The sequence below is a fragment of the Paroedura picta genome, chromosome 13, assembly GCF_049243985.1.
Source record: "Paroedura picta isolate Pp20150507F chromosome 13, Ppicta_v3.0, whole genome shotgun sequence".
NCBI classification, from domain to species: domain Eukaryota; kingdom Metazoa; phylum Chordata; class Lepidosauria; order Squamata; family Gekkonidae; genus Paroedura; species Paroedura picta.
Window position 1 is genome coordinate 20,701,092 of NC_135381.1, and position 12,250 is coordinate 20,713,341.

The 12,250-nt window shown below is 46.5% G+C and overlaps 2 protein-coding genes across 6 annotated transcripts in view; both read left to right on the plus strand.

Annotated features, from left to right (window-relative positions):
- The window catches only part of WDR44 (WD repeat domain 44), a 39,047-nt gene extending 36,022 nt beyond the window's left edge, over nt 1-3,025 (plus strand). For all 3 annotated transcript variants that reach the window (XM_077307579.1, XM_077307580.1, XM_077307578.1), the window contains exons 19-20: nt 409-540; nt 1,878-3,025. In XM_077307579.1, coding sequence (XP_077163694.1) covers nt 409-540; nt 1,878-1,972 — 227 coding nt within the window. In that variant the 3' untranslated portion in view covers nt 1,973-3,025. The remainder of the gene's footprint in view (nt 1-408; nt 541-1,877) is intronic.
- Nucleotides 3,026-4,531: 1,506 nt separating this feature from the next.
- Nucleotides 4,532-12,250, plus strand: part of DOCK11 (dedicator of cytokinesis 11) — a 100,439-nt gene continuing 92,720 nt past the window's right edge. The window contains exon 1 of one of the 3 annotated variants that reach the window (XM_077309414.1): nt 4,532-4,841. In XM_077309414.1, coding sequence (XP_077165529.1) covers nt 4,740-4,841 — 102 coding nt within the window. In that variant the 5' untranslated portion in view covers nt 4,532-4,739. The remainder of the gene's footprint in view (nt 4,842-12,250) is intronic. The other 2 variants (XM_077309413.1, XM_077309412.1) reach the window with 2 other exon arrangements.

Consider the following 12,250-nt stretch of genomic DNA (forward strand, 5'->3'; position numbering starts at 1 on the left):
AGCCTGGGCAAGGGATTAGGCAGGGGGCTCTTTCAGATGGCAAAAGTGCCACCTTGGCCTCAACTGAAGGCCTGGTGGGAGAGCAGGCCCTTCAAAACTGTTCCGTAAGGGCTGAGGTCTTCATCAGCAGCTCCTTCCGCCAGGCTGACACCAGGGCCAAAAATCAACCTGTTGTGATTGACCTGTGAATTATAGTTCTTAAAATATTCCATTCCATGGAAATATGGGATGAGACTTTTCCGGAGTTCAAAACCAGCGTTCTCAGACCAGATCACTATGAACTTTCAAACATTTCTGATAAGGACTGCTGTAAAAACCCACAATCTGCTGGTTGCGTCTGCATCTCTGGCAAATGAATATTGTTTTATATTTTTGCATTGTCTGACTCGCACCCTCTCTTTTTCATAGCACATAATGCAGTTGTCACGTCAGCAATTTTTGCCCCCAATCCCAGTTTGATGGTATCGGCAGAAATATCTGAAAAACAAGAACCCGAAAACAAAAGCAATGATTTGGAAACAGCTGACACCATCCCTTCCGGTAGGTATTGGCTGGCACTTTCTGGGAGACTATCAGCTAGGACTTAAATTTGGGACTTGGATTCATATAGTAGGATAGGAGCCCTGGAGTAAATTAACTTGATTTAATAGATGTAGTAAACTGCTTTGGACACATCAACTGTGAATGAAAACTAGGATCTAAATAAGCAAATGAAGGATTCTGAATGTTAATGTATCCCAAGTTAAACATTCCTCATGCATCTCAGTCATTAAAGATTTCCAAGCAGTTCCTTCCTTTAGCAGTACGAATCTGCTGTTCTCCTCATATCTGTTTTCTAAAATCCAGCTGCATAGTCCTTGAAACACTTTCTACATGTGGTTTGCCATGTTTAGAGGCAGGTATACCTCTGAACATCAGTTGTGGGCAATGGGGATTAACTCGAAGGGTCAGACACTGAGAAACCCAGGTCAGACCCTGAGAAACACCAAGCTGAAACAAAGTAGATGTGTTGTTTGATCTAGCAGGGCTGTCTGTGTTTTCTCTGAGAATGTTTAGAAAGGAGGAAGGACCGACCATATGGGAATGATGCAAACAGAATTTCTCCATACCAGTCCTCATATCTCTGGATCCTTTCCCAACCTGTTATTTTGGTTTAATCTCTCTCCCCACCTCCCCTATTTCATAACCCCAATGGATGTTGATTCCCCATTGATGGTACACATAAGACTTGTCAGATTTGGCTCAGAAGATAAGGAGGAAGGATTGGAAGACCTTGAAATGCTGAGTGAACTGAGGACATGTGTGTACACTGCTTCCGTGCTGTTCCCCTGGATGGATGACACTTTTCCATACTGGATTCTTGCTTGCTTTTGATTATTCTTTCTAGCTGCTGTGCATTGGTGAGCTTGTAGCTACCTAGGATGGCACAGGGGATCACACCTGGACCTAGCCGTTTGGGAAAATGTTGAGAATAGTGTTGGAATAGGCAATGTCTGATGAACAAAGTTAAGAAGAGAAGAAGACCCTGAAGGGGGCAGCAAGAAGACAGATAGGTCAGAGGGTTCAGGACCTTTCTACCTTTTAAGGTTGTTTTTCTCTGTCTCTAGATTGCTACTCTCAGGGCAATTTCCTGCTTCTTCTCGGAAGCTTCTCCTTTAGGTAGCCATGTAGAAAGACACTATCCTATCTCTCTCTGCACTATCACAGTATGTCCTTCCATAAATAAACCTTTTTTCCCTCCTTTAACCTAAATTACAGCATGTGCATATCTATGACTTATCCACCCTGCTGACAACAAGATCTTGTACGATCAGTTCATTCTTAACCTGAGTTATTCTTGACTACTTGCTAAAACGAGTTTCTTCTGCAATTTTAAGGAGCTTTGAAGACGGATCACACAGAAGTGCTTCTTTCAGCTGATTTTACCGGAGCCATCAAAGTCTTCATCAACAAAAAGAAAAATGTATCTTAAAATCTTTGGTAACTTGAAAAGTATCATGATAACGGTACCTGAGTGTGAATCATGTGATCAGTGAAGCAAAGCATAATACGGTGTTGGAGGCTGACTTTTTAAAAAGAACAACAGCAACAAAAACCTTCAGTTTTAAAGCTGCTCTACTAAAGACCTCTCATAGCAGCATTCTGAACTATTGACTTCCCTGGCTTGTAGAGTAGAAAGGGACATGGTCATGTGACGTTGCCAATCCACTTGTCAGCATTCTGTTTTTCTGAATAATTCTTTCTCTGATCGATGGCTGCCATGTGCCAGACTGTGCAAGAAAATGGCAAGGAGATTCACAGACATGTATGTGCCTTTTGGGGGTGACATGCACTAACCTGAATACAGGCAAACATTTTAATTTATTGAGCAATGCCCAGGAAGGGAAGCCAGGAATCGGATGGTTTGCTAAGAAAGCTAAGCTGGTTTATGACAGCAAATGAGGTCTCTCCCCAAATCCCACTCCCGATGAAACGGCTCTTTTTGGAATTTGTGTTTAATGGAGCTAAAGTCCCTTGGCTGGATCTTTTACATTCTGTGAAGTGTTTTCCCACCCCCACTCCCAACCCCTGATGGGCCAGCAGCAGCTGTGTATCAATGTTTTATAATGTGGATTTCTTTTTTGTTGTCTTCTAATTATTGTGGACTAGATTCTTTTCTTAATATATAATTTCTTTTGCACACTGGAGCACAATATTTCTATGAAAGAGTCTCTCATTCCTTATTCACGGGCACTGGATTATGCTCACCTTAAAACAAAATAATTAAGCTGCGTTAGAAACAATTCTTGTATTTTACAACAATGTAAAATAAACTGTTTACATATTTTTTTAAGCATTGTAGTTTAAAATGTTACGTTTGTTTTGTTTAGAGCTAACTGAATTTAAAAAGTTTTTGTAAATATTCATATAATGTACCAATGAAACAACATTTTGGGGCGTTGGAACCCACAAAATGTTGTTGATGGTTTCTCTAGTTTGAGAGGACAAAAGCTGTATCATTAAAAACTGGTCACATTGAAAAAAAGTTTGGCTGTTGTTTTTCCTTTGTGTGTTAAATATATTTTTTGCTTGGCTTCCATGCAGAGTAGACTTGTTGTCATTCCAGTTTTGAACAGTTATTTGCTAAATAATGGTTGCCATGATTTGGATTCTGTACTGCCTCATTGGCTTCTCAAATAGCCACAAATGGTGCTGCAGATTTGTCAGGCTTTGTAAAGATGTAAAGCTCATGGGAATTGTGGTTGCTGGCAGGGGCTCATGGGAATTGTAGTCCATGGACATCTGGAGGGCCGCAGTTTGACTACCCTTGATGTAAAGCATGCCTTTGAGTTGCAACTGACCCATGGTGATCCCATAAAATTCCGCCTTATGGAGCTTTCAAGGCAAAAGATGAGTAGTTGTTTGCCATTGCTTTGCTCTGCACAGCAGGCAATCTTCCTTGGTCTACTGCCATCCGAGTAGCTATGCTGCTTCTCTTCTGAGCTCTGACAAGATTGTGCCATTGTGGACTGAGGCCTGCTACGAGCCTCATAAACAACCTTTTATCAATAGTGCATACAGCCCCTCCAGTTGCTGTGAATCTAAAATTCTCCCCCTTTACAACTGTACTGAGATTTATTTAAAACACTTTTATGCCACGCCCACCCCTAAAAACTCCCAGGGTGGCTTACGAAAATGAAAGTGGGGAAAATAGTTTCTTAATAAGGACAGGCTTGCATGCTTCTGTATCAGCCTGGTGTAGAGCTAAATCACAGTTCTAGAGAACAAAACAAATCCAGCGTCATCTTGAAGACTAATTCAATGTATTCCACCACAAAGCTTCATGTGTCAGTGCTCTATTCTTCAGATATATTGGACTACAGATCCACCAGCTGGATTTATATATACAACAGAAAAGGAGGAGAGTGGAGCTCATTCCAAACAAGATTGTACACATTATCTTTTAGAATGGGTGTGACAGGATCATATTGAGCAAAATACGAAACCTGGTGCAGAATGAAATGAGCTATAAGTAGGAATCTGCACATCCGGGCCCACAGAGTCCTGCCTCTTTGCTATTTTGGCTTGCAAAAGACAGGTCAGATCTTCATCCAAGGGCCACTCAGGCCTCTAAACCCCAGCAGGGACCACTCCAGCTTCGCCAACCCACCAGCATAAGAGGGAAGAGGGCTGGGGAGAGCCCCAAGACTGCATTCCTTCTCAGCGGTGGGTGACCCTGGCCCAGCCCCCCACTCTCAGCCTGGCCTACTTCCCAGGCTGCTGATGCTGGGGCTACAGCGGCGGAGGGCAGAGGATGCTACTGCCAAGCGTCTGTCTCCACGCAATGCAAGAGGGATCTGTCCAGCCTGCCTTCCCGCCCTTGGCTTCGTGCAGGGCTGGGGCGGTCCGCCAGGAGCTTCCGAGCAGCCAGCCAGCCAGCCAGCCCGGGCGGGCGGGGAGGCTGGGGCGCCCGGGAGGAGGAGGAGGAGGAGGGAGGCAAGTGCCCTGGCAGGTGCTGCGCCGCTGCGCCACCTCCCCCTGCTCCGCGCGTCTCGACGGCTGCTGCTGCTGCTGCCCGGGCCGGGAGCCGTGTTGGCCGGCGCGCTCTGCCTGGCTTGGCCCGGCCCTCCCGCCGCTCCTCCCCTCGCCGCCTGGCTGGGTTCCGCCCGCGGGAGGGAGGCAGGCGAGGCGCGGCGAAGCGAAGCGGCGCCCGGCTGCCAGAGCAGCAGCAGCAGCAGCAGGAGCCCCCGGAGGCAGCCATGGCCGAAGTGCGCAAGTTCACCAAGCGGCTCAGCAAGCCCGGCACGGCGGCCGAGCTCCGTCAGAGCGTCTCGGAGGCCGTGCGCGGCTCGGCGGCGCAGGTGAGGTGCCCGGGCGCGGCGGGCGCTCCGCACGTGGCCACAGGCGGCCCCGGCGCAGACAATGGGCGTCCAGGCGGAGAAGGGGACGGAGAGCAGGTGGGCGGCGGGGAGAGGGGGCGCACGCGCCTCCAGGGGGATGGCGGCGCTTGGCCGGCCCGACGCGGCGGTGAGGGGCTCCGGGATGAGCAGCGCCGCCTCCCACCCCCGGCCGCCCCTCTGGCCCTAGAAGGGGAAGGAAGGCCCCACCCAGAGCCCCGGGAAGGAAGAAGCCGCTTCCTGCCTGCTCGGAGGCTCAGCCCATCTTTGCAGGCCTGGCTGGAGCCCTGGCGGGGGGCTTCTGCTGCCTTCCTTGTCGCAGCAGCCTGGGATTGTAGCCCTCGCTTGCACGGCTAAAGGGGAGTCGCTTCTGAGATCTGTATGGACTAAGGCTGCTCTGTGGCCTGGCCGGTTACTAAGGATGCCATCTTCCAGGCAGGACCCGAGGATTCACAGTTGATCTCCAGACTTCATACATCATTTCTCCTGGAGAAAACGGAGGCTTTGGACGGTGGATCTTATGATCTTGCACCTCACTGAAGTCCCTGGCAGCCTTGGGCCCACATCCCCCACCGCTGTCCACAGAAGACAGCCATCTCCACATACAAGGAAGATCTCCAAAGGGAGATTCTGGGGAGTTGCCGAGATGCTGGGACTCAGCAGGTTCATTTGTTTGTTATGAGTGAGAAGTCAGATTCTGCAGGGCTGGGGCTGTATTTTTCTGCAGGCCAATAGGCAGTTATGGTTTGAAGAAATAGCTAACATCTGGGAAATAAGACAGGACTGAGCCAGTGCCCTCAGCTGGCAGGAATCTCTCCTGGGCTAAAACGGACTATTCTTGCAGTGAGGATATCCTATAGACCAGGGGTAGTCAACCTGTGGTCCTCCAGATGTTCATGGACTACAGTTCTCATGAGCCCCTGCCAGCAAACGCTGGCAGGGGCTCATGAGAATTGTAGTCCATGAACATCTGGAGGATCACAGGTTGACCACTCATGCTATAGACAGCCTGTCCCTAGAACAATGTGGTTCACGTCGTGACATGAAATTGCTGTGGACTCCAGCTTCTGAGGTTTCAGGCCTGCCATTGCCACCCTGAGGACAGAAAAACGTTAGAAAGTGCAACCACAACTACTCAGGATATGCGATAGTAGCCTCAGTTCTTCTCTGTGTTGCTTCAGACACTCCCATTAGCACTCCACCATACTGAAGAAATGGCTGCAAATTAACGTGCTGTGTGATGCTTTGTCCATGTGAATTAACTACAGAGCAGATAAAAGCTACATAACAGCAGAAGGAGGATGGTCTTTGTTCTACTGAATCTGCCGTGCAATGCTTGATTGATTTTGTATCTGTTAGGGAGGACCGGCTCCCCTTCTGTGCCACAGAATTTTTATTCTCTGTGTAGGAACAGTAGTTTTCAAAAGAAGCCAACATTGCTTGTGCTTTGGTAGAGCAGCATGAGCCAAGGCCTGTGTCTCAGGCATGTGTGTTCTCGTAGCTTTCTGTGCTCTTCTTTCACTATAAGCAGATTTTATTCTGCAAGGGAAATTGGAGTGGAAAAGCAAAAATGCCAGGAGCAGGAAAAGGAAAATTATTTCCTAGAAAGATCCCAAAAGTGTGTGTGGGGGGAGGGGGAGCGTATATTGCTGCATTTTAGTGTATTTTTACAGTTGTAAAACTGGGAAGGAGCAGGAAAGCCAGCAGATTAAACCTGTTTCTCTGGGGCTACCATGTTCATTTCAGAAAATCTGGTGTCTTGTGAATACCTATGAATATGTGCAGAGTGTCTTCTGCTTACTCACTCCAGGGCATCAAATGGGTCAGTTGTAGTCATTGTCTCAACTTGTGACAAACTGAAGGCTGTTAAGTGCAATCCTAAAAACACTTTCCTGGGAGGAAGCCCCAATGAATAGACCTTGTAGACTTGCTTAGGATTGCTCTCTTAATCAAAACACCTTGACTTAAACCTCGTGTGAAGTTAAGCCACAAAGAAGGTAGTGGAATTTATGCTCTATTAATTAATTAAAATATATATCCTTCCTGTTCACAATGCTTAGATCAGTTTATCAAATGATAACGAACACAACAACATAATTAAAACACATAAATTAAAATACACTTAACTCCTTGCAGCGTTGAATGAACCAGTTTGGAACCTGGATTTGAGTTCTTACTTATTACCTCTATAGCCTCCTGGGCTACTTGCTGTCACTTATTTGTTTGTTTGTTTGTTTGTTCTTATATTTGTTGACTGCCACTCCTGAACAATTGGCTCATGGTGATTCAAAACAAGGACCATTACAATAAAAATCCATAAAACCACATAAAACCACCAAAACAACTCACATTAACAATAATGGTGGAATATCTAAACCACGGGTAGTCAACTTGTGGTCCTCCAGATGTCCATGGACTACAATTCCTATGAGCCCCTGCCAGCAAATGGGAATGGTAGTCCATGGACATCTGGAGGACCACAGGTTGACTACCCCTGATCTAAACTATTTCCTTCCCTCTACCCACCCCTGGCCGATGACAGCAGGCTACAGAAGTCCACAGGAATCCACCATTGCTCAGGAAATGGCCGTGCATGGATGAACAAAGCATGTTAGTTCATTGCATACCTGTAAAAGGAGCATCATCACAGCCTACCTGCCCGGGCTGTTAAACATAAAGATTACAGATCACCTTGCAAATTACACATGCTAAGTGATTAATAATTGTATTTATCATGCTAATAGCGGAATTGTTCTAAAGTCTCAATGGAGAATTTTTACCTTGTGCTAGGATGCAGTTTGCGCTTGTGCTAGGATGCATGAGAGCCAGTTTGGTGTAGTGGTTAGGAGTGCGGACTTCTAATCTGACATGCCGGGTTCGATTCTGCGCTCCCCCACATGCAACCAGCTGGGTGACCTTGGGCTCATCACAGCACTGATAAAACTGTTCTGACCGAGCAGTGATATCAGGGCTCTCTCAGCCTCACCCACCCCACAGGGTGTCTGTTGTGGGGAGAGGAATGGGAAGGCAACTGTAAGCCGCTTTGAGCCTCCTTTGGGTAGGGAAAAGCGGCATACAAGAACCAACTCTTCTTCTTCTTCTTCTTCTTCTTCTTCTTCTTCTTCTTCTTCTTCTTCTTCTTCTTCTTCAGTTGTTTAAAATAAGACTAAAATGGTAGGAATCAAGGGACTGGTAGTACATACAAGAGAACTATAAGCTAGAACATACTGGGTGTGTCCATTTTGGTCCAGCACAAATCCTAGAACATACTACTTGGATTTGTGCTGGATCAAAATGGACCCCCCCCCTCCCAATGGGAAATCTTCAGGTTGTGCTCTGAGGAGTATTTTTTGACTTTTATGGGAAGTAGATTTCCCTTTTTCACAGAGGAAAATGCAGGTGCAAAAGCACATTAAAAGTGCATTTTCCATTGTGTATGCAATGGACTCTGGTTGCAGTGGTCCTGGACCAGTTTGAATTATCTGTGAAATTCCTTCTTTTTAATCTGCAGTCTTGCAGAGCCCCTCTGTGGTTCCCAAGAGTCTGTCTGCTTGTTATCTGTGAACAGACCAGACCATTTGCTGAGAAATTGACTTCCGATAAGCAATGCATTTCATAAATAAGGGCTTGTTGATGGTGTTTTGTAGATGCACTAGAAATGAGAGGAGGATGTAGAATACAAATTGTTATCTGCAGAGCAATTAAAATCACACCGTACTGCCCTTCTGAAACTGTCACCTAAGTCTGTGGGTGGGGGAATCATGTTTTTGTAGCATGAGAAATACTCCCTGGATCTTGACCATTGACACATTAATGTCAGGACTAGTCCAGAACCTGTGTCCCTGGTGAGCTAGTTTTCTTCATGAATAGGATGTCATTTTTACTCAGGAGAACAGTTTTTAAAAATTCCCAACTTGTAGTCTAGAATGGTATAGTCCCCAAAGAGGGCTACTGGGTAATATTTTTCCTCCTCAGCAACTGTCAGTTATGTTTGGTCTTAGGGGCATTTGGCATCATCCCCTCATACTTGATTATACTTGATCAGGGCTGGGTTCATTCAAATGAGTAGCCGTGTTGGTCTGAAGTAGCACAACAAAATCAGAGTGCATTAGCACCTTTAAGACCAACAAAGATTTATTCCAGGCGTGAGATTTCATGTGCAAGCACTCTTCCTCAGACTATGAACTTCCATCATGACAGTGGGAATATAAAGCAAAAGTTAATTCCGTTAAATTAGTAAACTGTGTCACATATCCAAATACAGCCATATGATAATTTGGCAAAACAGCCAGTCAGTCCCCTGGAATTCAGTTGTTATTCACAAAAACACAGGAGAAATATAACTGTCTATGTCAATGATCAGTGTCTCCCACCCCACCATTTGCTGCTGGCCCCATCTGTCTCCATCCAAGTGCGAAACATTCCTGGGTACAGTTGGGCTTAGTGTTGGGACATATCAGACTGCCTGGTATCTGCTTGCTGAGTGTGTGCTCTAATACTTAGCTGTGGCCACTCCCATAAGAAGTTGAATGCCTATGTTGAGGCAGAGTGTTCGTCCCTTTACCGCAGTGTGGTCAAATGGGCAACAGCTCTTTGGGATCTCAAAACATAGCAGGGGCTTTGCCCAATATCTTCTGAGATCTTCTTCATTTAAGGTGTGTGCTCTGTCATTGAGCTACAGCCCCTCCCTAGAGCAGGGGTAGTCAAACTGCGGCCCTCCAGATGTCCATGGACTACAATTCCCATGAGCATTGCTGGCAGGGGCTCATGGGAATTGTAGTCCATGGACACCTGGAGGGCCGTAGTTTGACTACCCCTGCCCTAGAGGAAGGTCTGGAGGAAAAGCAGAATGATGTTGGAAAGACTGTTTTGGTTCTTTTGGGGGGGAGGGGAGAGAAATTGCCTACTTCAGGGAGTTGCTTGTATCTCTCACCTCACTTCTTTCTCTTCCTTACCTTTGTTCCGAAACCAAAAACCCTTAAGAGGGGAAGAGTCCTCAATACCCCTCCTCCAGATCTCTCTGTGCAGCCCAAACAGCTGTGGCTTCCTCTTCAACCGAATGTGCTGCTTAGAAATCGTGAGCAACCACAGGAGCAGAAACGTCAGCAACAAACTTGGCCCTGATAAAGAAGCAAGATGCTTCTGCAATTCTTGTGGTTGGAAAGTGCAAAGCCGGAATAACGTCAGCTGAGTGGAGAATGAATTCCCTGCCTGGCATTTGACAGTCAATGTGCAGGCTTTTGTCACACTCCCTTGTGAAATGTCAGAGAAACAGTCTCCCATTACAATAACGATTTTTTTTCATCCTTAGACACAAATTCATCTTTTCCTGGCTTCTTCCTCTTTGCAGCCTGGCCAGCAATCCATTTATAATAATGTTTTGAATTGAACAAGGGCTGAGGGAGGCCAGCATTCTGGCTCCTGTGTGAACTGATGTATTGTGTAGAGCAGGGGTAGTCAACCTGTGGTCCTCCAGATGTTCATGGACTACAATTCCCATGAGCCCCTGCCAGCAAACGCTGGCAGGGGCTCATGGGAATTGTAGTCCATGGACATCTGGAGGACCACAGGTTGACTACCCCTGGTGATCAGCCATAACTCCTTCCTCCCCCTGTGATCAGCCATAGAAGCTGTGGGAGAGCTTGCCCTTAATTCTGTGCTTCCAATGTGGACTTTTAGGGCAGAGGATGGTCCTGGGCAGCCATGACTGGATGGCTGAAAACCCCATCAACAAAATGTGTGGGTACATAAGTGGAGACTTCTCACTTGCTGTGCACCCTGCGAGCAGATTGAGGAGTCTTTTGTCAGGTTCTCAGCTTGGGAGAAAGTGATTCAGGTGGATGATAACAGTAAGGGCCTTTGGAATGCAGGCAGTAGTGCGGGCATATTTTGCCTCTGGACCGCTAGTTGCTTATTACACCAGTGTGGTGTAGTGGCTAAAAGCAGCAACCTCTTATTTGGAGAACTAGGGCTGATTCTGCACACACTTTGTTTATTCTGTTGTGGATCCTGCTGAATTCAGATTGATTTGAACTTCCGTCTTCCTCTATCTGCCCCATTGACACAGAAAAGTGTTCTGCACGTGATTAAGGAAGCTTAGAAGGGGGGGGAGCCAAGCGCAGCAGGAACCTCTTTTTTTCTTTTCTTGAAGTGGCGGGGGGGGAGAGGATTGGAGACAGCAGAGGAAGGGCAATAAATCCAGGAGGCAACTCTCTGCTGAGAGAAGCCTTTGAACTACCATGCTGGCCAATCAGGGCTTTTCTACAGCATTGGAGGCTCGGCAGCAAGTTATTTTGGGGAAAGCAGACAGCTGCACACTTACTCATGCTGATTTTTCAAATATCAAGGGTTATGTCCACTCCAGGATATCACGGGGGAAAGGTGGGTCACTCTGGATCAATAATGCTTGTTGCAAAGGGAAAATTTAAATTGCCCAAAATCAAAATGGAAATCGCATTCAGTGTAGATGGCAGGGATTGAATTGACCTGGGATTGGAATCAAAGCTCCGTGCAGATTCAGCTGAGGTTTGGTTCCCCACTCCAACATATTCAGCCAGCTGCATGGCCTTGGGCTAGTAACTGTTCTCTTAAGGGCCGTTCTCACAGAGCTCTCTCAAGCCCTACCTCACAGGATGTCTTGTTGTAGGGAAAGGATGGGAAATGTGTTTGTAAGCCACTTTTGGACTTCTTTGAGTAGTGAAAAGTGGGTTATTACAATAAACTCAGCTCTTCTTCTCCTGATGCCTACTGTGGAGGCTGGAGAGAGGGCAGAAGAAGGTGTGATGGGCACATGCTCCCTCCTTGTCTCTGGTCAAACTGGTTCTTGGAGCGTGACAGAAACTTCCCAGAGTTTTTAGTAGATGTGAGAGTTGGAATGATCATGATGACTTGAGGTGCCTCTCTCAGACTACCAGCTTTGGCGGGAAGAGAAGCCGTTCCCCTTGCCTGTCTCTTTCCCTGGCTCCTGCTGATGCTCCTAATGGCGTCTGTTGTTTTCTCAGGGTTGTTCCTGACCTTTTGCCAGTTTCTCATGAAATGCTTTTCTTCTCTCTTGGTGATGTTTTCTTTCAGTGCAGTGAGCAGCTGAGAGAGTTTCTGTTGAGATTCCAACTTGGAGGGGGACAAAGAGCATTCCTGCTTCCTGAGGCAGCCGTTGCAGGTTGCTCTTTCCATGTATGCATGCGCTCTCTGAACTTATTTATTACATTTCTAGTCTCAATGAAATTCAGGGTGTGTGACATAATGTATGCAGTACTATCAATAGAATGAGGAGACACATAATAAACAATGTAATAGGACTGGGATTACAGAAATATGAAACAAGGCATAAGTATAAAACAAGCTGTGTTATTACAGAAGTAGATATATAATGC